The sequence below is a fragment of the Heteronotia binoei genome, chromosome 3 (assembly GCF_032191835.1).
Source record: "Heteronotia binoei isolate CCM8104 ecotype False Entrance Well chromosome 3, APGP_CSIRO_Hbin_v1, whole genome shotgun sequence".
NCBI lineage: Eukaryota > Metazoa > Chordata > Lepidosauria > Squamata > Gekkonidae > Heteronotia > Heteronotia binoei.
Window position 1 is genome coordinate 95749749 of NC_083225.1, and position 23544 is coordinate 95773292.

General features: G+C 41.5%; 2 protein-coding genes across 2 annotated transcripts; one reads left to right on the top strand and one right to left on the bottom strand.

The window, feature by feature from the left end:
- On the bottom strand, positions 1–16087 carry GET1 (guided entry of tail-anchored proteins factor 1). Its single transcript, XM_060234247.1, has 5 exons — positions 15790–16087; positions 9051–9216; positions 7526–7593; positions 4260–4374; positions 1–440 (listed from the first exon to the last, which is right to left on the bottom strand). Exons 1-5 carry the CDS (start codon positions 15907–15909, stop codon positions 367–369), a joined length of 543 nt encoding a protein of 180 aa, XP_060090230.1. The 5' UTR covers positions 15910–16087; the 3' UTR covers positions 1–366.
- Positions 16088–16356: 269 nt separating this feature from the next.
- Positions 16357–22801, top strand: HMGN1 (high mobility group nucleosome binding domain 1). The gene is made up of 6 exons (XM_060234250.1): positions 16357–16705; positions 17195–17215; positions 17878–17907; positions 17988–18038; positions 20725–20856; positions 21845–22801. Exons 1-6 carry the CDS (start codon positions 16691–16693, stop codon positions 21890–21892), a joined length of 297 nt encoding a protein of 98 aa, XP_060090233.1. The 5' UTR covers positions 16357–16690; the 3' UTR covers positions 21893–22801.
- Positions 22802–23544: the final 743 nt, after the last annotated feature.

Genomic DNA, 23544 nt, shown 5'->3' on the forward strand with positions numbered 1-23544 from the left:
TGCCATTCTTTACAAAGCTTTACTTTCTTCCAGTGCAAATGAATACACATGGCAAACTATTGTTTACCTTTAATATATCCTTACAAGATCAGTAACAAGTATCATGTTCACTAATGCTAATGAGAAACAATACCATTAAGTAAAACAACTGAAGTCTAAAAGACTCTAAGTTTGAATATTACACATAAGACAATATATAAATATTAAAACTTACAATAAAATAATTTATCATTCTACCCTAAGCCTTGCCCTTCCTTTCATGGGATATTGTACCAAAACCAATTGGTGTGAAGTCATAAGAATACAGTCAAAGAAAACAGAAGAGTACTTTTAATTGTGATAATGGACTGAAATTAGAATTCTTCCTCAGCTGAAAGAGTGAAGCATAATGGCCACTACTTTGTTGCAAACCACCAACCAACATGTAATGCCAACACCACCTGAAAATAAAAGAAAAATGTACTGTTATTCAATAGTATTATCAGTAACCCAAATACATATGTTTGTTGTGTATGTAAAGTCAGTTTTGGTATCAAACTTATCACAGTCAGCTTCATCCCCTCCATCTGGATGGGGAATAATTCTTTGCATTTGCGATGGCATTCCTCGAATGTGCCTGGGTTGGGAAGCTAGTCACATTTCTCTTCCACAGCAGAATCTTGCAGTGGGGGCATGGTGAAGCTGGGTGGCACCGACACCAAGCCAGAGCCTGGCACTGTAGGAGGGGGCACCGGGGATCTGGCGGCCAGGACATTACCGACATCAAGGAAGCAGTGCTGGCAGCGGCAGTGAGGACATGAGCCGGGAGACACCTCAACCCACCTGATCAAAGGCCCTCCCTGCTCGGAGAATTTCATCTCTCTAACACTTGTCAGGTTAGATTTGATGACAGAGGCTCCTTAACTCAAAAAATCCTTGTGAGCAAGGGCGTAAAGCAGGGTTGCGTTTTAGCCCCCTCTATATTTAACTTGTTCCTTTCAGATCTCCCTCTCCTAATTGGCTAAAACTGATGGACACGCTCCCAAATTAAACTCAGCCCCAATTCCAATCTTATTATATGTGGATGATGCAGCAGTTCTTTCTTTTACTAAAGTAGGATTAAAGCACTCCCTATTAGCATTTATTTCATTCTGTAACCAGAACTCATTTATTTATTTTGATAAGACTAAAATTTTGGTAGTTTCTAAATTATGGAGAAGTTCTGTCTGCAAGATCGATGGAAGATAAATTTATAAGTTAAATCTTTCAAATACCTGGGTATTCTCTTTCATTATAATCTAAAATGGTCCATGCATCGGGAGCATTCTCTTAGCTTGGCCAAGAACAAGATGGCTACTATAATTCATTTTCACTATCAAAAAGGTAACCAATTTGTCCTGGCTGGATCAGGGGAATGCTGTAGACATAGTTTATTTTGATTTCAGTAAGGTGTTTGATAAGGTTCCACATACTATTCTTGTTGACAAGTTGGTAAAATGTAGTTTGGATTTTGCTACTGTTAAGTGGATCTGTAACTGTTCACAGATCGCACCCAAAGAGTGCTTTCTGAAATGGTTCCTCATCCTCTTGGAGAGAAATGACAAGTGGAATGTCTCAAGGATAGATCCTAGGACCTGTTTTGTTCAACATCTTCATAAATGATTTGGATGAAGGAATAGAGAGAATGCTTATTAAATTTGCAGATGATACTAAATTGGGAGGGGTAGCAAATACAGTAGAAGACAGAGTCAGCATAAAGGATGATCCTGACAGGCTGGAAAACTGTGCTAAAACCAATAAAATGAATTTTAACAGGGATAAATATAAACTTCTGCATTTATGTAGGAAAGACCCAAAGTGTACTAATGCACGAATATGTGTGCAGACAACCATGAGACAGCTCTTTAGATCAATTACGCTCCAACCACAAAAACTGCTGAAGAAGCCACTGCCCTAGTGGAATGGTCATGGATGTTTAAAGGGCATGGTAACCTGGACTGACCATAAAACTCCCCAATGGCCCTGACAATCCATTGGGTCATGATCTGAGATGATCCTCTCCTGCCTCTCTTAGGGCCATTAAAGCAGACAGGGCCCTATTCCCTGAGGAACTTCAGCATTCTTGAGGGAAAATAATAATGTCCTTTTAATATCTAAAGAATGCAACAAGTGCTCCTTTTCAGAGCTTGATGTAGGGAAGAACATGGCCAAAATGATCATGTTTGATTGCTCTTTCTTGGTTTTCTGTGCCAGGGAAAGAACTTAGAAGTTGCTTCAGCAAATTTGGAGAAATTCCTCATGAACATGACTGTAGCTGGAGGCTTACAAAAAGCACAACCTTCTCCCTTGGTGGCCAAAGAGGAACCGAGGGTGGGGGCACAGCTATGCAGGAGTACATGGTCCCTGAGTGGGAACAAGCTTCTGGCTCCGTTGCACAGTGCAGAGGTTTTTAGAGCTAAAAACCTATCCAATGGTGGGACTGCACAGAAGATCAATAATGAAACACCCTTCTACTACTAATTTTGGGAACTGACTTGAGAAGAAAATAATGTGTTTAAAGTTTACCGTTTTTCTCCTTCATTCTATGGCTAAGACAATTAAAGACAGAGTCTTGGAACGACAGGCTCTCCAGGGCCATTGATGAGATCGCACCTAGGCGTCCTCTGCACCCTCGTTTAAAGCCGACACCTTGGTATAACCAGGAGTTGCGGCGTTTAAAACGGGGACTCAGATGACTAGAGAGGCAATGGCGGCATACTCGAGACGAAGCGACTCGAACATCTTATAGAGAGTTTATGAAGTCCTATGAGATGGCAGTCAAGGCCGCAAAGAAAACATACTTTGCGGCCGAGATTGCATCTGCAACTTCGTGCCCGGCACAACTGTTCAATATAATTCGGACTCTTACAACACTGCCACAGGGCAGACCAAATTCTAACGAATTGGAAATTGGCTGTGAGGCTTTTGCGAATTTCTTTGCGGATAAAATCGCGTCGCTCCGCTCCAACTTCCCTGCCATATTAGATACAGTTAGCGAACCTGAGGCCCCGTGCCTGTCTTCGGATCGTGTTCTGGACGGCTTCAGTGCTCTCAGCCTGGAAGAAGTTGACAAGATCCTCCTATCTGCATGCCCAACAACTTGCAAATTGGACCCGTGCCCCTCCTGGCTTATTAAGACCTGCCAGAGGGAGCTGAGATATCCTGTGCGGGATATCATAAATAGATCCCTATTGGAGGGGCATTTTCCATCAGCGCTTAAAGAGGTGGTGGTCCATCCCCTCCTGAAAAAAACAACGTTAGACCCGGTCGAATTGGCACATTATCGGCCGGTCTCGAATTTGCCCTTTTTGGGCAAACTTATTGAGAGGGCAGTGGCGTTGCAGCTACAGAGTTTCCTGGAGGATGCTTCTGTCCTTGACTCCTGCCAGTCTGGTTTTCGCCCGGGCCATGGGACGGAGACAGTGCTGGTCACCCTGGTGGAGGACCTTCAACGGCATCTGGATCAAGGCGGCTCGGCGGTGCTGATGTTGTTAGACCTGTCGGCAGCGTTTGATACGGTCGACCATTGGTTGCTGGCTTGCCGCCTTGCCGACGCGGGGATTCAGGGGCTGGCCTTACAATGGCTTTCCTCCTTCCTTGATGGTCAGGGACAAAGGGTGGCGATTGGGGACGAACTGTCCCGGAGACACACGCTTGACTGCGGAGTGCCTCAAGGGGCGGTACTTTCCCCGATGTTGTTTAACATCTATATGCGCCCCCTTGCCCGAAGGTATGGGTTGGGTTGTCATCAGTATGCTGATGACACCCAGCTCTATCTACTTATGGATGGCCGGCCTGCCTGCGCCCCAGAAAATTTGGACCGGGCGCTACAGGCGGTGGCTGGGTGGCTTAGGCTGAGTGGGCTGTAGCTGAATCCGGCAAAGACAGAGGTCCTTTGCTTGGGTCGTTGTGGCCCGGGAAGGGAAATCCCCCTACCAGTCTTTGACGGGGCGCCGTTGACAGCGGCGCACAGGGTCAAAAGTCTGGGGGTACTATTGGAGCCTTCATTAACAATGGAGGCTCAGATAGCAGCCACTGCCAAGTCTGCATTTTTTCATCTTAGGCGGGCGAGCACTGGGAATTGTAGTGAGCATTACTGTGTCAGATAACTGCTTGGGAATTTGGGAAATCCAGGAGCACTGCAATATCAGAAACTTTTTCAATGCATGTATTATTATTAAGAAAGGAAAGGAAATATATCTGACATTTTTTAAAAAAATTGAAAAGTGCTATAATCTTACCTGCTACTCCTGTTGGAAAAGCTACAAAACGTTCTAATGGGGCTAGCCATTTGCTTGGAAGAACAGTAACTGGTTCTGAGTAATATTTCCAAATTAGTGAGATCATTAAAGCAGCCTAGAATAAAAAAGATTTACATGACTAACTGCAAAAACTGATAAGTGCTTGTTTAACATAGTTGCACCATTAATATTTCAGTTTCCATGTGGTCTGCTACGTTCTACTTGCCTACGTTATCTTTAAAGAACACAACGCAGAAATATATTGCAAACAACTTCTACAATCTCATAATCACTGTTACAAGATAAGAACGTTGCCCCTTTGACCCACATGTTAAGACTTCTCCCACAGAAAACACTAGTGCCAGATCTCTAAAGTCTACCCTCGGCCACCTGCAGTTCATGGTTTGCAGGAGATGGCATTCCCTGTTGTGACCAGGGTGGATAAACTGGATTTTTAAAATTTAAATAGGTGGCCAAGGACAGGTATAACCATTTTTCATCAGAGGTCTTAAATGAGATCACCCCACTATGTCCTCTTTGCTACCATTCTAAATTAGCTCTTTGGTACACCTTGGAGCTGAGAGAGATGAAACAGGAGCTTAGACAACTAGAGCGATTGTGGTGTCATGCTCGCAATGAGCCTACAAGAACACCCTATAGGACGTTTATGAGATCCTATGAGAGGGCAGTGAAGGCCAAAAAGAGAGATTACTATGCAGCCTCCAATGTATCTTCAAGCTCTCGTCCAATTCAATTGTTTAAGGTAATCAGGTCTCTTATGTTCTTTCAGGGGATGCTCAAAGTTCTAATAGATTGACTATTAGCTAAAAAGTTGTATTTATATTGTCTTTTACACTACCAAACTGTATTGCACGTTATCCTTGCTATGCCATTAAAGGTTACTGGAACTGGACTATTAGCTATGAGGCATTTACGAGCTATTTAGCAGAGAAAGTCTTGTTGCTCCGCTGTGACTTCTGACCTCCCCAAAGTCCATTGCATGGAATATGTCTGCATCCGATTGGTTGCCAGAGGCAGAATTAGAGTAGCCTGTAGCATTGTTTCTGATGTAGTTAACTGGGCTGTATCTTCAGACTGTATGCTGAACCTCAAGTTACCAAATGCTACTCCATACAAAAAAAATGAGATAAAGTCAGCCTAGAACCTTCTTTCCAGTGTCTGTTTTCTTTGCCAGGTACTGTTATGTATGAAGTAGAATGAAATCATTTGAACCCCTACTTTCAGTCTAAACTGGTTTAACTATGGGACAAATTCTTATCTGTTCCCAGGTGTGGCATATGGACTCATCCTCTAACACCTCCTCTTCAGGCATGTGTGACTTTCATAAGAACAACAAAAATAAGCAGAGTCAGATGTTACTGAGAGGCACTTCCTGATATAAACGGAGTACCCCAGTGCAAATAGAAAGAGAGAGGGTCTTCTATTCTTGGTAAACAAAATGGAGTCCGACCAAAGACAGGCCAAGACAACACTCCATCTAAATGGGTAGAGTGGACCCAGTAGAGAGCCTGGTTTGGTTGGCGCCTGCAGTCTGTATCTCAGCACAATCTCACCCATTCCCCCTCCAGCGGCTCTCCCCAAATGGGATGCATAATGACATGGGAACTACGGGTAAGTAGTACTCTCACTCTGATCTTCTGGAATTTGTCAAATATCTCTTCCTCCAGTCTATCACCTCTATCTTGCTAAAATCCAATCTATGCATAAATTGATTGATCCTATCTTTAAGTCTTTGATCCCTTTTCCGAGTGTCCGACAAAAACCGGTAACAAATGATGCATTTCCTCCAAGCTTATCATCCTAGCGAAATGTGTGAAGTTTCCCAACACAGTGATTCAAGATAGCCATCTATGAAGCATCAAAGACTCGTTTGTAACTTCCGACCCCCATCTCCTTACCCCTATAAAGTGTGGGTCAGTACCCCACCTCAGTGTGCATTCTGTAGGGCACCATTTGCAGTCTGTACCACTCGTTACTCCTGTAATTGGGTCTATAGGGCGCGATACGCTGGTTGTTTGCGTTCCTCTCCGTGCATTTTTCCTTTGGACGGACGTCTCCTCTTTTGGATCAGGTGAATATTACCTGCTTCAACAACCCTTGAATTCCTCTATCGATAACCTCTATTTTTTCTTAGACTCTGTTTACTTGTATAACTTAAGTGTGTGTGTGTGTATACATCCTTTTGCTACATTCTAAGTAAACACTATAAAAAATTCAATTGCTTGGACGATTCTTGGCTGAAAACCCGAACTCCGTATTATTGAAAGCAAAGATCTTTGCTCCCAATTCGCTCTACCAAGTCTCTTAGCTAATTTCCCCATCAAAATAAGAGACTTAAAGCACTGTCTGTAACACAGAGAATGGACGAGCTGGCTGCCTACTGGGCAAAAGTCCTAGTTTCACAAGTCATCACAGGGCCTCACAGCAGTCCAGATTAATAGTCTATCTACCAGTGTGAAAAATAAGAAGACAAATAAGTTATAAAAATCAGACTCAATCTATATTTTCCATTTTTACCAGCATTTACTATGGTAGCTTCCTGAATATCTTTTATTAATACAAAATTTCAATATAAATACAAAATAAAATGATCCATTACCGTACATAGTTAAAAGACATGTTCAATTTATTTCTAATTTATATTATGAAAAGCTACTACCAGTATTCCCTCTGAGTTAGTGCGAGCTAGCTCACAATTTTTTAGCCTGTCTCACACATTTGCCTTAGCTCATGAACAATGGCCCCAGAGCAAACTAATTTACATAGTAGCTCAAAACTTTAATGCTAGTAGCTCACAAAGTAGACTTTCATAAGAACATAAGAGAAGCCATGTTGGATCAGGCCAACGGCCCATCAAGTCCAACACTCTGTGTCACACAGTGGCAAAAAATTTTATATACACACATACACTGTGGCTAATAGCCACTGATGGACCTGTGCTCCATATTTTTATCTAAACCCTTCTTGAAGGTGGCTATACTTGTGGCCGCCACCACCTCCTGTGGCAGTGAATTCCACATGTTAATCACCCTTTGGGTGAAGAAGTACTTCCTTTTATCCGTTTTAACCTGTCTGAAATTGCTGAGCAGACAGGTTAAAACGGATAAAAGGAAGTACTTCTTCTGCACACAAGGAAGTACTTTCTGCACACAAGACTCCACAGCTTAGAGGGGACATTAGCTACTACCATAATATATATTCTTTTAAAAATAATGTATACTTCAGGAAAGTCTAGTTTTACTTACTTGCAAAATATAGAAGACGATATTTATTACCCACTTTATTTTTGCAAGTTGAGCTGTTCGTGTTTTCACTGTTAAAAGAAACATATATTCTTATCTGTATAGTTTCTACAAGATATATATACTTTTGTTTCTAATTGACAAAAAAATACTATTGCACTTCCTAAGAAAGGATTATATTTAAAGTTTAAGTCTTCCAAGGTCGCTGGCATTTTACAAAAAATATGCTTTGAGTATTTACACATGTATATATGTATTTTCCAGTAATCTGTCTCACATAGCAATTCAAAAGCAAATTAATTACAAATAAATTTCATTGTCTGTAATCCAAAACATTACAACATGGGAATAAATTCAACTGATAGAAATAAGTCTAGGCCAGTCATAAAGCTTACATATGTTTGCAGAGATAAGGGCAGGTTGCCTCAGCAATATTCCATGTCCTTCCCTTTTATGAATTTTCAGTTCTATAAAAAGGTCTTCAACCTTTTTAGTTTTAGAATTATAAGGAAAATACTACAGACAGAATCCAATTACACAGTCAAAATTACACCTATTTTCAGACCTTCTAGTCAATGAGTGCAATGATCCCTGAACAAAGTTTGAGTCCAGTGGTACTTTTAAGACCAACAAAATTTTATTCGAAGTATGACCTTATGTGCATGAAATCCTGTGATGGTTGACAAATCTTTGTTCACTTGGTGCCCTTTTTGAAAGTTTTAGTAAATTTAAACAGGCTAGACTGGGGCCACCAATCATTTTCAGCCTGTGGGCACCTTTGGAATTCTGATTCAACACAGCCACAAAATAGCTATCACAGGAAGCAGAGCCAGCCACATTATGGCTGATGCAGGTTACCTTCAGTCTCAGAGCAAAGACCCTTGGTGTTCTGGTGGTACCTACTGCCAAAGGACATTTATAATACTCTGAATAGCTGATCAAGTTTCCAGTGGCCTACCACAAGCCTTGCTGGACAAAAGTAACATCTGGCCCTGCTCACTTTCTAAAAACTCTTGGCAAGCACCAAGAAATGTGTCAGCAGGCACCATAGCAGCCACAGGCACTAAACTGGAGACTCCTGTACTTCTTTCTTAACCACTAGGCAAGGAAAAACTGGGATGCATTATACTGTAGGACCCACCCTGAACATAAACAAGACATTTGCATTATTACTGGATCCTCATAGTTAGTTGATTTCCACTGTTCCACAAGTATATCCTTCAATTTCTAAAAGAATTCTATGAGGCAAAAGAAGAAATAAAAATCAGCCTGCTGAATAGGTCTGTGTGTCTGTTTTCCTGACAAGTTAACAAAGGACACATATAGAAACGTGTTATATTGATTATTGTATCAATCCTATCACTGTCCACAAAGTGACAGGGCAGAGGTTTTTGAAGGAATCCTATTTTGTATTATGAACTTCATAATGAGCCAGTCTTGGAAAAAATTTACATAAAGTGAAAAGGTCTACCAATAGGGCTGACAGACAATTAACAAAAATGTGAATGTGAAACAAGCAGATATCTACCGTGAGTCTTAAGCTTGTCAGTCATTTTGTTAATCTTTCTTTCTAATCTGGCGTATCTGGCAAATTCATCCATCATACTAATGGTAGCAAGTTCTTGCTTCATGTTCTGAATTTCAGACCTCATCTGTGATTCCTGCTCAACATCCTTCTGTAGCAACTTTGATATCTAACAAAGAAAGAAAGATGCCTAAATAGTTTGCTTATATGTTTGCTTTAAAATGAAGTGTATCTGCTTTATTTAAAAATAAGAAATTGCTGGAACTTTATTTTATATAAAGTAGCAATCACATATAGGCACACACGAATCATACTTTCAAGAAAGGCTTTTAATATAAGAAACAAGCTTGGTATTAGCCAGCAGGACCAGCTTCTCATCAGTCCCTTCCCCATGTATCTTGCCCCTATACATAAACGGAGTTATATTCTTAAACCTTATGCCAAGGATCTATAAAGCAATTTACTTTCTCAAGATTTGTTTAGCTTTTTTTTTTTAAGTAAAGGTGCAAGCACCAGTTGTTTCTGACTCTGGGGTGATGTTGCTTTCACAACATTTTCACAGCAGACTTTTTACAGAGTGGTTTGCCACTGCCTTCCCCAGTCATCGACACTTTCCCCCCAGCAAGTTGGGTACGCATTTTACCAACCTCGGAAGGATGGAAGGCTGAGTCAACTTTTAGTCAGCTACCTGAACCCAGCTTCTGCCGGGATCAAACTCAGGTTGTGAGCGGAGTTTAGGACTGCAGTACTGCAGCTTTACCACTGCGCCATGGGGCTCTTACATATGATCAACTGAAGATCCCAACTCAAAGACTTAGGGCCATTGATCTTAAATATAGGAACAAGCTCCTACTTGCTAAATACTACATTATATTGCTCTTCCAGTAGCTCTTGAAACTATAGGTTAAGAATTCAGAATCTAACAACCCAAGAACATGGTTGTAAATTACACACACACCAGTTTTCCCACCACCATTTCACTCTATCTTCTAGGTAAAGCCTGCTAGCACAATCATTTTTTTGTTTTCTCCTCAGATATAATCACAACCTCTCAAGTAGCAAAAGCAGCTGGAGATCCTACCTTCCAAACAACTGTCAACAGAGGCAGAGCAGCACCTAGGCTAGGCTCCTCCTTGTCCTGAGAGGAGCTAGAGCATTTCCCTCAGCAACTGCAAGTAAATTGGGAACAGAATTTTTTGTTTTCTCCTCAGATATAATCACAACCTCTCAAGTAGCAAAAGCAGATGGAGACCCTACCTTCCAAACAACTATCAACAGACGCAGAGCAACACCTAGGCTAGGCTCCTCCTTGTCCTGAGAGGAGCTAGAGCATTTCCCTCAGCAATTGTGAGTAAATTGGGAACAGAGAGATACAGCTGATGTTGAACTTTTAAAGTTATTGTAAGCCATTTTGAGGACTTAGTTGAAAAGACTTCACTTACACATTTGAACTTGCTTGGTTTATTATAACATCAGAGCCCTGCTGGATCGAACCAGTGGTCCGTCCAGTCCAGCATCCCATCTCACACAGTAGCCAACAAGTTCCTCTGGGTGGCTGAATATAGGACATAGAGATCAAGGCCTTCCCCTGATGTTGCCTCCTGGCTCTGAGATTCAGAGAATTAGTGCCTCTGAAAGTGGAGGTTTCCCCTCAGTCACTATGGTTAGTAGTCATTGATCTCTTGATCCCCTTTTAAAGATGTTTATTCCTGTGGCCATCACAACATCCTCTGGCAGCGAATTCCACATTTTAATCACCCTCTGTGAAAAAGAGTATTTCCTTTTGACCATCCTAAATCTACTGCCCATGAGCTTCATCGGATGCTCTCAAGTTCTAGTTCTCTTTGTCAACTCTCTCCACCCCATGCATAATAATTTCCCCCCACCCCAGTCATATCTTTTCTAAATGGAAATGTCCCAGATTCTTCAGCCTTGCCTCACAGAGAAGGTGCTCCAACTCCCTAATCATCTTGGTTGCCTCCACCTGTACTTTTTCCAATTCCGCAATGTCCTTTCGGAGATATGGTGACCAGAACTGTTCACAGTATTTCAAACAAGGCCAAACCATGGATCTATACAGGGGCATTACAGCTGTTTTATTCTCATCTCTTTCCTAATAATCCCTGACATAAAGTTTGCCTTTTTCACAGCTGCAGCATACTGGGTTGACACTTGAATTGAGCAATCCACTACAACCCCAAGATCTTTCCCCCTCTCAGTCTCAGCAAGTTTAGACCCCATTAGCCTATATTTGAAGTTGGGATTTTTTTGTCCCAATGTGCATCACCTTACACCTACCAACACTGAACTTCAGTTGCCGCTTTGTTGCCCACTCACCCAACTTGGGAGGCTCTCCTGGAGTTCTTCACAGTCAGCCTTCGTTTTCACCATCCTGAATAATTTTGCATCATCTGCAAACTTGAGCACTCCACTATTCACCCCTACTTCCAGATAAGTTATGAATAAATTGTACTGGCCCCAATACTGAACCTTGTGTAACCCCTGTGCTTACTTCCCTCCATTGGGAGAACTGTCCATTGATTCCTACTCTTTGCTTCCTGTCATTTAACCAGGTTTTAATCCATAAGAAAACCCACCCTCTTATCCCATGACTGCTAAATTCACTCAAGAGACTAAATTCACTCAAGAGACTGTCAAAAGCCTTTTGAAAGCCCAGATCTGTGTCTACCAGATCACTGTTTTCTACATACTTGTTCATTTTCTCAATGATCTCAAAAAAAATGGTTAGGCAGAATTTCTCTTTGCAGTAGCCATGCTAATTTTTCCTCAACAGACTTTGTCCCTCTATGTGCCTAACAATTCTATCATTGATTACAGTTTCTACTAATTTGCTTGGGATAGAAATTAGGCTGTAATTTCCTGGTTCACCTCTGGACCCCTTTTTAAAAACTGGTGTCACATTTGCTACTTTCCAGTTTTCTAATGGCACAGGGGCTGAATTTAATGATAGGTTACATATACAAGTTAGATCAACAATCTCACATCTGCATTTCTTAAGAACTCTTGGATGTATGCCATCAAGACCTGTAGACTTCTCGGTTTTACATTTCTCCAATAAGTGTAGAATTTCAACTTTAGTCACCTTAATTTAGCTCAGTTCTTCAGACTACCTTTCTGAAAATAGGATCTGTGGCATGGATATGCCTCACATGCCTCCTCATCTCAGGGGTAAATACACTGAGATGAGGAGGCATGTGAGGAGGAAACTGAAAGGAAAGGTACATACGGTCAAAACCCTTGGGGAAGCTTGGATGCTATTTAAAACTATAATCCTAGAAGCTCAGATAAAATACATACCACAACTTAGGAAAGGCACAAACAGGCATAAGAAAAGGCCTGCGTGGTTAACAAACAAAGTAATGGAAGCTGTAAAAGGTAAGAAGGACTCCTTTAACCAGTCCAAGTGAGATTAGTAAAAGGGAACACAGGCTGTGGCAAATCAAATGCAAGACTGTGATCAGGCAGGCAAAAACGGACTATGAAGAGCATATTGCAAAAAACATAAAGACCAACAATAAAACTTTCTTCAAATATATTAGAAGTAGGAAACCAGCCAGGGAGGCGGTGGGGCCCTTGGATGACCATGGGGTAAAAGGATTACTGAAGGAGGATAGGGAAATGGCTGAGAAGCTAAATGAATTTTTTGCCTCCGTCTTCACTGTGGAAGATGAGAACTTTTTGCCCACCCCAGAACCACTAATTTTGGAAGGGGTATTGAAAGACCTGAGTCAGATTGAGGTGACAAAAGAGGAGGTCCTACAACTGATAGACAAATTAAAAACTAATGTCACCGGGTCCGGATGGCATACATCCGAGAGTTCTGAAAGAACTCAAAGTTGAACTTGTGGATCTTCTAACAAAAATCTGTAATCTTTCATTGAAATCTGCCTCCGTTCCTGAGGACTGGAAGGTAGCAAATGTCACCCCCATCTTTAAAAAAAGTTCCAGAGGAGACCCGGGAAATTACAGGCCAGTCAGTCTGACTTCAATACCGGGAAAGTTGGTAGAAACCATTATCAAGGACAGAATGAGTAGACACATTGATGAACACGGGTTATTGAGGAAGACTCAGCATGGGTTCTGTAAGGGAAGATCTTGCCTCACTAACCTGTTACATTTCTTTGAGGGGGTGAACAAACATGTGGACAAAGGAGACCCAATAGATGTTGTTTACCTTGACTTCCAGAAAGCTTTTGATAAAGTTCCTCATCAAAGGCTCCTTAGAAAGCTTGAGAGTCATGGAGTAAAAGGACAGGTCCTCTTGTGGATCAAAAACTGGCTGAGTAATAGGAAGCAGAGAGTCAGTATAAATGGGCAGTCTTCGCAGTAGAGGACGGTAAGCAGTGGGGTGCCGCAGGGCTCGGTACTGGGTCCCATGCTCTTTAACTTGTTCATAAATGATTTAGAGTTGGGAGTCAGCAGTGAAGTGGCCAAGTTTGCGGATGACACTAAATTGTTCAGGGTGGTGAGAACCTGAGAGGATTGTGAGGAACTCCAAAGGGATCTGTTGAGGCTGGGGGAGTGGGCATCAACGTGGCAGATGCGGTTCAAGTTGATGGGGTGTGAACTGGCAGAGACTGACCAAGAGAGAGATCTTGGGGTCGTGGTAGATAACTCATTGAAAATGTCAAGACAGTGTGCGTTTGCAATAAAAAAGGCCAATGCCATGCTGGGAATTATTAGGAAGGGAATTGAAAACAAATCAGCCAGTATCATAATGCCCCTGTATAAATCGATGGTGCGGTCTCATTTGGAGTACTGTGTGCAGTTCTGGTCGCCGCACCTCAAAAAGGATATTATAGCATTGGAGAAAGTCCAGAGAAGGGCAACTAGAATGATTAAAGGGCTGGAGCACTTTCCCTATGAAGAAAGGTTGAAACGCTTGGGACTCTTTAGCTTGGAGAAACGTCGACTGCGGGGTGACATGATAGAGGTTTACAAGATAATGCATGGGATGGAGAAAGTGGAGAAAGAAGTACCTTTCTCCCTTTCTCACAATACAAGAACTCGTGGGCATTCGATGAAATTGCTGAGCAGACAGGTTAAAATGGATAAAAGGAAGTACTTCTTCACCCAAAGGGTGATTAACATGTGGAATTCACTGCCACAGGAGGTGGTGGCGGCCACAAGTATAGCCACCTTCAAGAAGGGTTTAGATAAAAATATGGAGCACAGGTCCATCAGTGGCTATTAGCGACAGTGTATATGTGTATATAAAATTTTTTGCCACTGTGTGACACAGAGTGTTGGACTTGATGGGCCGTTGGCCTGATCCAACATGGCTTCTCTTATGTTCTTATGATATCTGTCCTACACTTTCCCACAGTGAACAGAAGTAAAAATCATTAAGCTTCTCTGTTTTTAGGAACCTGCTCCTCAAAATCTTTTTGCATGCTTAGTTACTGACTTACACTTCTTTTGCTCAAGTCTGTAGTCGCTCAGTTCAATTCATTAGGACAGACCTACTTTTTAAAAGAAGCCTCTTCATTTTTTTATAGCTTCCTTGACTTATTAACCATTCAGGTCTTCTTTTTGACTTGGCTATGCCTTTTCTAACCTGTGGAAAGCATTCTATTTGGGCTTCAATTAATGCAGTTTTAAATAGCTTTCAAGCATCCTCTAGAGATATTACTCTCTTGTGTTTCCCTTTCAGCATCCTTTTTACTATTCTCATTTTTGTAAAGTTTCTTCTTTTGAAACCAATTGTTACTGTTTTGGACATTAAGGGTAACTTTCCATTGACATGAATGCTGAACTTAACAGCATTATGGTCACTGTTTCCAACTAGTGTAATAACCTCTACATCTCTCACCAAGTCTTGAGACTCCCTCAGAACCAAGTCCAAGATCACTACCCCTGTGGTTGCCTCTATGTCCAACTGTTCTAGTACACAGTCATTTATGATGTCTAGTAATCTAATTTCTGCAGCATGATTCCACACATTTAGGGTAGCTGAAGTCTCCCAGTATATTACTTGCTTTAGCCACCAGCATTATTTACTTCACCATCTTGAGATCAGCCTCAAGGGTTTGATCAGGTAGGCGATTGTACAACCCTACTTTTAAGGAACCCTTAAGGCCCAGTATTTCCACTCATATTGCTTCTGTCAGGGAGTTAAGTCCCCAGATGTTTTTGAACTGATTTGATTCTATGTTGTCTTTGATGTACATCACAAAACCAACAGTAATAACTTGTCTCTTCCTGTCCTGCCCTTACAGCTTATAACTGAGAATAACTGTACGCTACAGATTTTCCCTATTTCCACCATGTTTCTGAGGTATTTAAATTGCCATTCAACACCAAACACTGCAAAACTCCATTTTGGCTCAGAGACTTGTAGCATAGGCATACAGACACCTATAATGTGTTTCCTCTCCAGCAACCCTCGCCTTCCCCAGCCACTTAAAAATCATCCATGCCCTATATTTACAATAATTAAAAAGGCCGCTTTGAGAAATAAAATTCCAGTAGAGAAATCACTGAAAATCCACACAAATGAAACTCTCAACGGAACAGCACAGAGAGAGAAGTAACTGTCAACTTCCAAACACAGAACGATAAAATTAGAGCGTTGTGAGGGGCCACCCAGCCTCAGCTACGGCTCTAGCCACACCAACCCGGGCCGTTGGTGCGGAAGGAATCTTCTACTCTATTGAAACACTAAACAAACCGAAATGGACAATCGGTGTTAAGAAAAACCGGCGGAGGTGACACAACTTACTACAGAGGAACAGGAAGGCAAAAGAATTTTGAGTAGGTTGCACAAGAACACGGAGCTCAGCACAAGCAGCCAAGCGCCGGCATCCGTCGTGCTTTCTGCCTCCACTCGCTGCTCGCTCATTTCCCACGTCAATGAATCAAAAGAAAGGAGAAATAAAAAGCTGCCAGTTCGCCCACAGTAATCAAAGCCCAGATTCCGACTAAACAATACATCAACTCGGGCTCACTCCGCGCACGCGCACATAACAGCAAGCACGACGCCCCTTTGTTCCATTAGCAGTACTTCTGATAGTCTCACCGCATGCGCATACGGCACAGCGACCACTGTAGAAAGAAGTCTAAATCGTGGCGCCGACCAACAAAGTTCAATTCTGAGTATAAGTTTCGTGTATTCATCAAAAGTGCACACGAAAGCGTATAAACAGGATTTAAACTTTGTTGGTCTTAAAAGTGCCACTAGACTCGAATTATGTTTTATCGTGAGGACTGCCGTATGCTTTGTGGAAAAATGGGACGAGCTGTTGTGATTTAAAAACAGTCCCGCGAAAGCTGCCAGTCCAATAGCAACACGCATGGGTAGTAGGCGGGGGAGGGAGAAAAGTAAAACGGCCGCGGCACGGAATGCGCGCGCGCGCGCCTCCTCCTCGCAATCCGGCTGGATCCTGTTATGCCGCTGGCGCTGCTGGGATGGTTGCGGGAAGGAGTTGAGGGGGGGTGGTAAGCGGGCGGGCTCTAGTCTGTGCGCAGTAGAGAGAGGCGAGCATCTAGTAGACGCGAGAAGTACCAGTAGCTGCTGCTTCTGCTACGAGAACAAGCGCTCCTGTCCCGCTACGTGCCGCTAAGGGGGGAAAAAATCAAGGAAAGCTTGACGGTCGCCGTCCGGCATTGCCACTTGTTCCGTCATGCCGAAAAGAAAGGTTGGCGACGAGCGCACGCGTCCCTTTAACGCGCGACTCGGCGCGCTTCTCCCTTAAAAATCACCTTCCTCCCCAGTTTATTTTGTTGTTGACTTTATAGAAGATATTTCTCCCGCATCCCCCCCCCCCGCACACTCGGTGACCCACAATTTGGCGCTAATATAATAAATCTGGGGAGGGGGAGAAGGAGTGACGGTTGTAAATGGCCGCGATGTCGCTGTCCCTCAGAATTTTGTCCGGCCAGTCTCGTGCTTCCCTCACGAGAGGCTGCGCGAAGGCCGAGCTGTGAGCCGCGCGCAGGGTTTTAAGTTATGGAACTTTCTGCAAACGTCCACGGTGAGAACAGTCTCAGGTTCGAAATCTGAACATAGCGGCGGGAAGGGGGGGGGGCGTGAGCGCGATGACGTCACAGCTCTACTCTTGAGGCCTCTTGTAGGGTAGTGCGCATGCGGGATTGCCGCTTTCCTAACAGTATATGTTTCTTTTCAGGTTAACGCTGCTGAAGAAGAGGTGCGTATTGACTGGTTTGATGGTATTGTGAGGATTTGGAGGAACCGGTCCATTAAAAAAAATTGTGCTACAAAATAATATATGTACAATGTGAAGGGAGGAAAAGTTAATACATAGCTTTATAATTAATTTTTGTTCTCAAAGATTTCAGGTTTTCATGGCTGGTAACATCATTAGGGTTTGTAGAATCTTTCGGGCTCAAGTGCCGTGTTCTACTGGAGAAAGTTTTCCTTCCAGACGTTTTGTTCTCAGCTGTGGAGAACATCCTCAGTGGCCACTCAATGCACAGCAGCCAAGAAGGTCAGAGCGCCTGCTCCGGCTGCAACGCCATTGAGGATGTTCTCCGCAGCTGAGAATGAAATGTCTGGAAGGAAAACTTTCTCCTGTAGAACATGGCACTTGAGCCCGAAAGATTCTACAAACCCTAATAATTTTTGTTCTTTAAAAATTAACGCACACGACAGAGCCTCTACTCTTATACTTTTTAAAGGCTTTGTGTTGATTCGAGATGAATGGTTCCCATCTCTGAATAAATACTTTGTGAAAAATGTTCCTTTGCTATAGATTTTAAAATTGTGATCTGTCCATAGGCATATTTGGAGTATCACTTTCTAATCTAGATATGTACTGAGGTAAATTTATGATCTTTCTTTTTGGTCTAGCCTAAGAGGCGATCAGCACGACTGTCAGCTGTAAGTAGAGACCCTCCCCTCACTTTTTATTGTTTATTATTTTGAGGGAGAACTTAATAAATGAATGTTTTTTCCTCCAGAAACCTGTTCCTGCCAAAGTTGAAACCAAGCCAAAAAAGGCAGCTTCAAAGGTAAGGGGTTTTTTTCTTTTAAATACACATTTGTATACATACACAAATAAAAATTAGGCATGCTAGATTTGCTGCTTTTGAACTTGTCTGAAGATGTGAATACTTTTGCAACTCCTGTTTGTAATATGTACTGCATTTGTGCTGCAGTGTTTTATGCAGTTACAGATGTAAGGAAATTCCTTCATTCCACAGAATCTCTTCCAAATGTAAAAAGTGTTTGCATGTAAATATAATGGTAACCAAATTCTCATTGGGGTTGTATTATTTTGTTTTTATTTATTTTCATCCTGTTTGTTTATATCTAGCTTTTCTTCTCATGGGGGTCTGAAGTAGCTTATAACATTGTTCTCCCTTCTCCATGTTCAGAACAACCACCCTGTAGTTTAGGCTGAGAGAATGTGGCTGGCCCAAGGTCACCCAGAGATCTTTCGTGGTAGAACCTGGGTCTTTGCATACAGAAGGTCCCAGGTTCAGTCCCTGGTAATTGCCAATTAGTGATGTGAAACATTCTGGAGAACTGTTGCCAGTCAGCACATAACAGTGACATTGATGGGCCAATGTTACTCTGATTAGGGCAGCTTCATCTATACTTTGTCATTCATTTGCATTGATAGAGAGAAATAAAAAAAATAATGTTTCAGAACAGAAACAGTTTTCAACAAAGCCAGTAAACCTTTGGAGAGTGCATAAACCTTGTTCATCATAAAACTTGTAAAATCAAACCTCAGAAAGCATACAAAATGAGAACCTACTTGAAAATACTGAAATTTGTATGGCCTTGGTTTGAATTGAGGGCTAAGGGGAATTTGCACTGTTTGCATTTTGTTGGATCTAGCCAAACAGGGGGATGCTACTGGCCTACCGTATGAACTAAGGACAATGTATGTGAAGTATGTGAACACTTGAGCACAATATTTATGCTGCCCAGAGTATACTGGTCACTCTGGAGCATTTGTTACTAATGCTAACTAATTAGGGTTCCCAATCCCCAGGTGGGGGCAGGGAATCCCCCCACCCCCCCGTTTGGAGGCAGAAAGTGCGTGAGGGGGAATGTCTGCTGGGCACTCCATTATTCCCTATGGAGACCAATCTGTGGGTATCTGGGACTGAGGCAGGCTGTTTTTTGAGGTAAATGTACCAGATTTTCAGCTTAACATCCAGTACCTCTCCCCCCAAATACCCACCATGTTTCAAAAGGATTGGACCAGGGGGTCCAATTCTATGAGCCCCAAAAGAAGGTGCCCCTATTCTTCATTATTTCCAATGGAGGGAAGACATTTAAAAGGTATGCAGTCCTTTTAAATGTGATGGCCAGAACTCTCTTTGGAGTTCAGTTATGCTTGTCACAACCTTGCTCCTAGCTCCACCCCCAAAGTCCCCAGATATTTCTTGAATTGGACTTGGCAACCCTATAACTAACTCATTAGCACCTTTTAAATGTGTGGCTTTTCTCCAGTTGATATCCCCTTTGTACAGCTACAGCTCTGTTACAGATTTGTCTTATATCTAATATGAAGAAAAAGGGGGGGGGGGCAAGCCAAGGCAAAATGCAGAAAATAAACAAAATGATGCAGAGGGAAATGGAATATTTAATAGTTTTACAACTCGTGCGTGTTTTGTATACAGCTTCATCAGGATAATCTTTTAGATTCTTTTTCATTCTGTTCCCATACATATACTGGAACTGTTGTCAGATTTCCCCTGATAAAGCTGAACACAAAACGTCTAGGTGTTGTATAACTCTTAAATATTCCATTTCTCTCTGCACCGTTTTGGGTTTTTTTCTTCATATAAGTAACACTGTATAAAAATTTCAGTAAAATTGCATGAACACACATTTTGTAATTTGGATCAGGTGTTCTCCATGTACGCTTCCACTTACAGTTTTAAAGCAGTGCACTCATAACAGTGAGTGTCTTCCTACCATTTTGTTTTAGAATTCCAGTTACAAGCTTCCATGGTATTACTAGTAGCTGTGCTGCAACTAAATATTCAACAAACAGAAAGTTACCTTTAGCAAGCAAGATTTTCTTTAGCCAGTTTCACCAAAGATTCATGGATAAAATGATGGCTCTGATCAGTTTTGGAATAACTCATTTTCATGTTTAAAATAATTATTTTTGTTGACATGGTTCAGTTTTAATGACCCAAGGTAATTTTATCTTCCAATACAAGAACTTGTGGGCATTCTAGGAATTAAGGAACAGTAGGCTCAGAAGAAAAAAAAGAAAGTTCTTCTTCACTCAAAGAGTAAACACGTGGAATTCACTGCTGCAGGAAGTGGCGGCAGCTACAAACTTAGACAGCTTCAAGAGGAGATTGGATAAATTTATGGAGTAGAGGTCCATCAGTAGTTATTAGCCACAAAGTACAGATGGAAAACTTTGTCTGGGGCAGTTATGTTCTGTATTCTTGGTGCTTGGGGGGCAACAGTGAGAATGCTTCTGGTGTTCTGGTCCTGCTGATAGATCTTCTGATAGCCACTGTGTGACAGAGTGTTGGACTGATCCAACGAGGTTTCTCTTATGTTCTTAACTTGCAAAGGTATCTCACTGGTAAATGGCCTGTACGATCCTGTACAGTTTTGACTATATATAAATATTTTTATTTCCAGTCTGTCAGATTAATTGTTCATAATGGTGATTGTAGAGACCAGATGCTAACAGTTTATTTTAATTTGTTATAGGATAAATCTGAGGAAAAGAAAGCCGAAATCAAAGGGAAAAGAGGACCAAAGGGGAAGCAAGCTGCAGAGATTAAGAAAGATGAAGTGAAGGATTATTTGCCTACAGAAAATGGAGAAGCAAAAAGTGATGAGGTAAAATCTTAAAGGCTTGCTAGAGTATGATCTGTTTTTAAAAAGCTGTGATGCCGGAGAGTAGCCATATTTGTCTGCTGCAGAAATAAAAGGAATCTTGTGGCACCTCAAAGACTTACAAGTTTTTACTTTGAGGTACGAATTGTGCCCAAGATTCTGTTATTTATGAATGCCACGTACTTATAAAGTCTCAGGCCTTGGAATTGATGAAGCAGAAGGGAAAGGAGGGGTCAGCCAGCATTGGCACTAGATGCTCAAATTACCCTTCAAAAAGCAGCACAAGGGCACTTACTATAGATTTTAGTTAAAGCTTCTGTTAGCCTTTTCTCTTCTCCCGTTTCTAGGTAAGGTAGTTGAGAGACAGTGGCTAAACGGCTCTAGGCCTTTTTGGATGACGTATCTGTCCTTGACCCATTGCACATATTTGAGCCGTGCTTCACTGGCTCCAAGCTGAATACCAGATCTGCGTCAAAGTTTTGTTTTTGACCTTTAAAGCCTTCAACAGTCAGGGAGCAAAGTAACTAGGACTGCCTCTCCTGATACGCACCTTGGAGAGCTTTATACTCAGGAGATCAAAACTTACTGGCTCAAAAGAAGTCTGGTAGTTTTCAACTAGAGCCAGGGCTTTTTTGGCCCTGGCCTGGTGAAACTCTCTACTGTGCTCTGTGAAATCTTGCTCAGTTTCACAGGGCATATAAAATGGAGATCTTCCACCAAGCATACAGCTGAGGACAGCAATGGTTCCTTACCATGGCTTCCAGCTGACCTACCAATCCCAATATGTGATCTACCCTACAGAGGGAGCGAAGCTATATGTATGCCATCACTTATCTGGAGGAATTATACTGCTTTTATTAGTTTTAACTCATTTTCTATTTATTGATTTCAATTGTTTATGTTTAATTATATTTTACATTGCCCTGAGCCCTCCGGGGCAGGGCAGTTTATAAAGTTAATTAATAATAATAACAATAATCCCTCTCTTCAGGTTCCAGTATCTGACGCAGATGGAGAGAAAGAAGCAAAATCTGAGTAGCATCTGGTACAAAGTGTTAAAACAGTGGTTCTTGTACCACCATCTTGTACAATTCAGAGGAATATTTTTATCAACTATTTTGTAAATTCAAGTTTTTTAGTGGTTTTAGAAAACATTTTTAAACATGAGGGGATCCTCCCCATATCCCACTTACTGTAACTGAGCGTAAATGCTTTTGTTTAAAGGGTAAAAATGTAGTGGTTGCCTACTGTCTGTACAACCAACAATTTAACGGAATGTTAAATTAAGGGGGAAATTGTGATTACTTAACATTCCATAGGCAGCAACAGGCAACTTGCAATTTACACGTGGCCCTTCAACGTTATTTTTATGAATTCAACTGAATTTGGAAATATAAAGAAACAATATTCAGTATAAGTATGTTTTCCAGAGGCAAACAAATTATACGCCTTTGCTGTAGATTGGAAGGGTGATTTTTATAATCTGCTAACAAGCATGCGCAGAATAAGATTTCCAGCATTGTGATAAGTAGGAAAATGTCTTCATGTTTAACACTTGTCCTTGATATGTCATAAAATTAATTGCTTCCTCACTAAAAACTGTTCCCTGGTGTTGGATCATTTCAGATTTATCTGTGACAGAGTTATTTTTGGTAGCAGTGATTTATATTTTCAATAGCTTTGTAATCGTGTTGTGAAAGATTGGAAATCTGGGTGTGTAGTGTGTGTGTTGTTCAGTTACTCAGTAGGAAACGCTTCTAGTTAAACAGATGTAACATCACAAGTATTTGAAACACTGGTACTTTCCTAGTTTGAAAGAATGATTTATCAAAAGTCATAACATGTTGGATGACAGCTGTGGTTTACATTCAAATTATTGGAAGAAAAATCTGTACAATATTTCTGTGGTTCATTGAACAACCAATAAAACCTTGGTTATTAACTTTTATTTTTGCTTTTTGTTGACTGAAAACTAATTTAAACAATTTAATGTCTTTAATGTGGAAGTAATCTGTGGTTGTAATAGGGCATTTGCATTCCTTCAGCCATCAGGTTTCTGGGATGATTAACAAACAAAATTTAAGTCATAAAATTAGAGTGCAAATCAGCAATAAATCAAAACATAACTGATGAAAACAGCAGTAAAGCAAGTGAATCAACTAAATCTAAGATTTAGTTTCAGCTCTAGAATACAACCAGTACCCTTTCACCAGAGCTAGGAAGCATCACTGGAAGCCAATGTAATTGATACAGCTCCAGTATTTGGCCTTGTTCTACTTAAGGCTCTATCCAATCCCATGTATATTTTAAAGGAGTCTTAACTCAGTGGGATTTACTTTAGGTAAATATACGCAGGAGGCCCTGAAGCGTGAACTGTTATGGAGCCCCCTTAGCAACCAGCAACAATAGGGCAGCGTCCAACATCCAAAGGGCTTTGCTGCCCTTGCAAAGGACCTCAAGGCCCAAATGGCAGAGAACGGGGTGGTGGAGTGGGTCCTTGAAAATGGGCCAATACAATGAGCCACCAGCAATGAGGTCTGGGTAACCACTGTTATCTTCTTCAGTGGGGCTGTTTCATAGCAGATCAGAATTTTTTTTAAAAAATTAACCATTTAATCTCAGACTTTGATTAAAATTGCTATACTGGGTTATCTCACATGTCAAAGTCACTTGCGTGAATAAAAATTTACT

Bases quoted from the DNA above. Each gene is read 5' to 3' on its own strand.
- GET1 (XM_060234247.1), bottom strand. From the start codon at position 15,909: ATGAGCGAGCAGCGAGTGGAGGCAGAAAGCACGACGGATGCCGGCGCT. The intron at 9,217-15,789 runs GTAAGTTGTGTC...TTTCTTTGTTAG, and splicing joins TGCCTTCCTGTTCCTCTGTA to ATATCAAAGTTGCTACAGAA. The intron at 441-4,259 runs GTAAGATTATAG...TTTTATTTTCAG, and splicing joins TTTTCCAACAGGAGTAGCAG to GTGGTGTTGGCATTACATGT.
- HMGN1 (XM_060234250.1), top strand. The intron at 17,908-17,987 runs GTAAGTAGAGAC...TTTTTCCTCCAG, and splicing joins GATCAGCACGACTGTCAGCT to AAACCTGTTCCTGCCAAAGT. The intron at 18,039-20,724 runs GTAAGGGGTTTT...AATTTGTTATAG, and splicing joins CAAAAAAGGCAGCTTCAAAG to GATAAATCTGAGGAAAAGAA.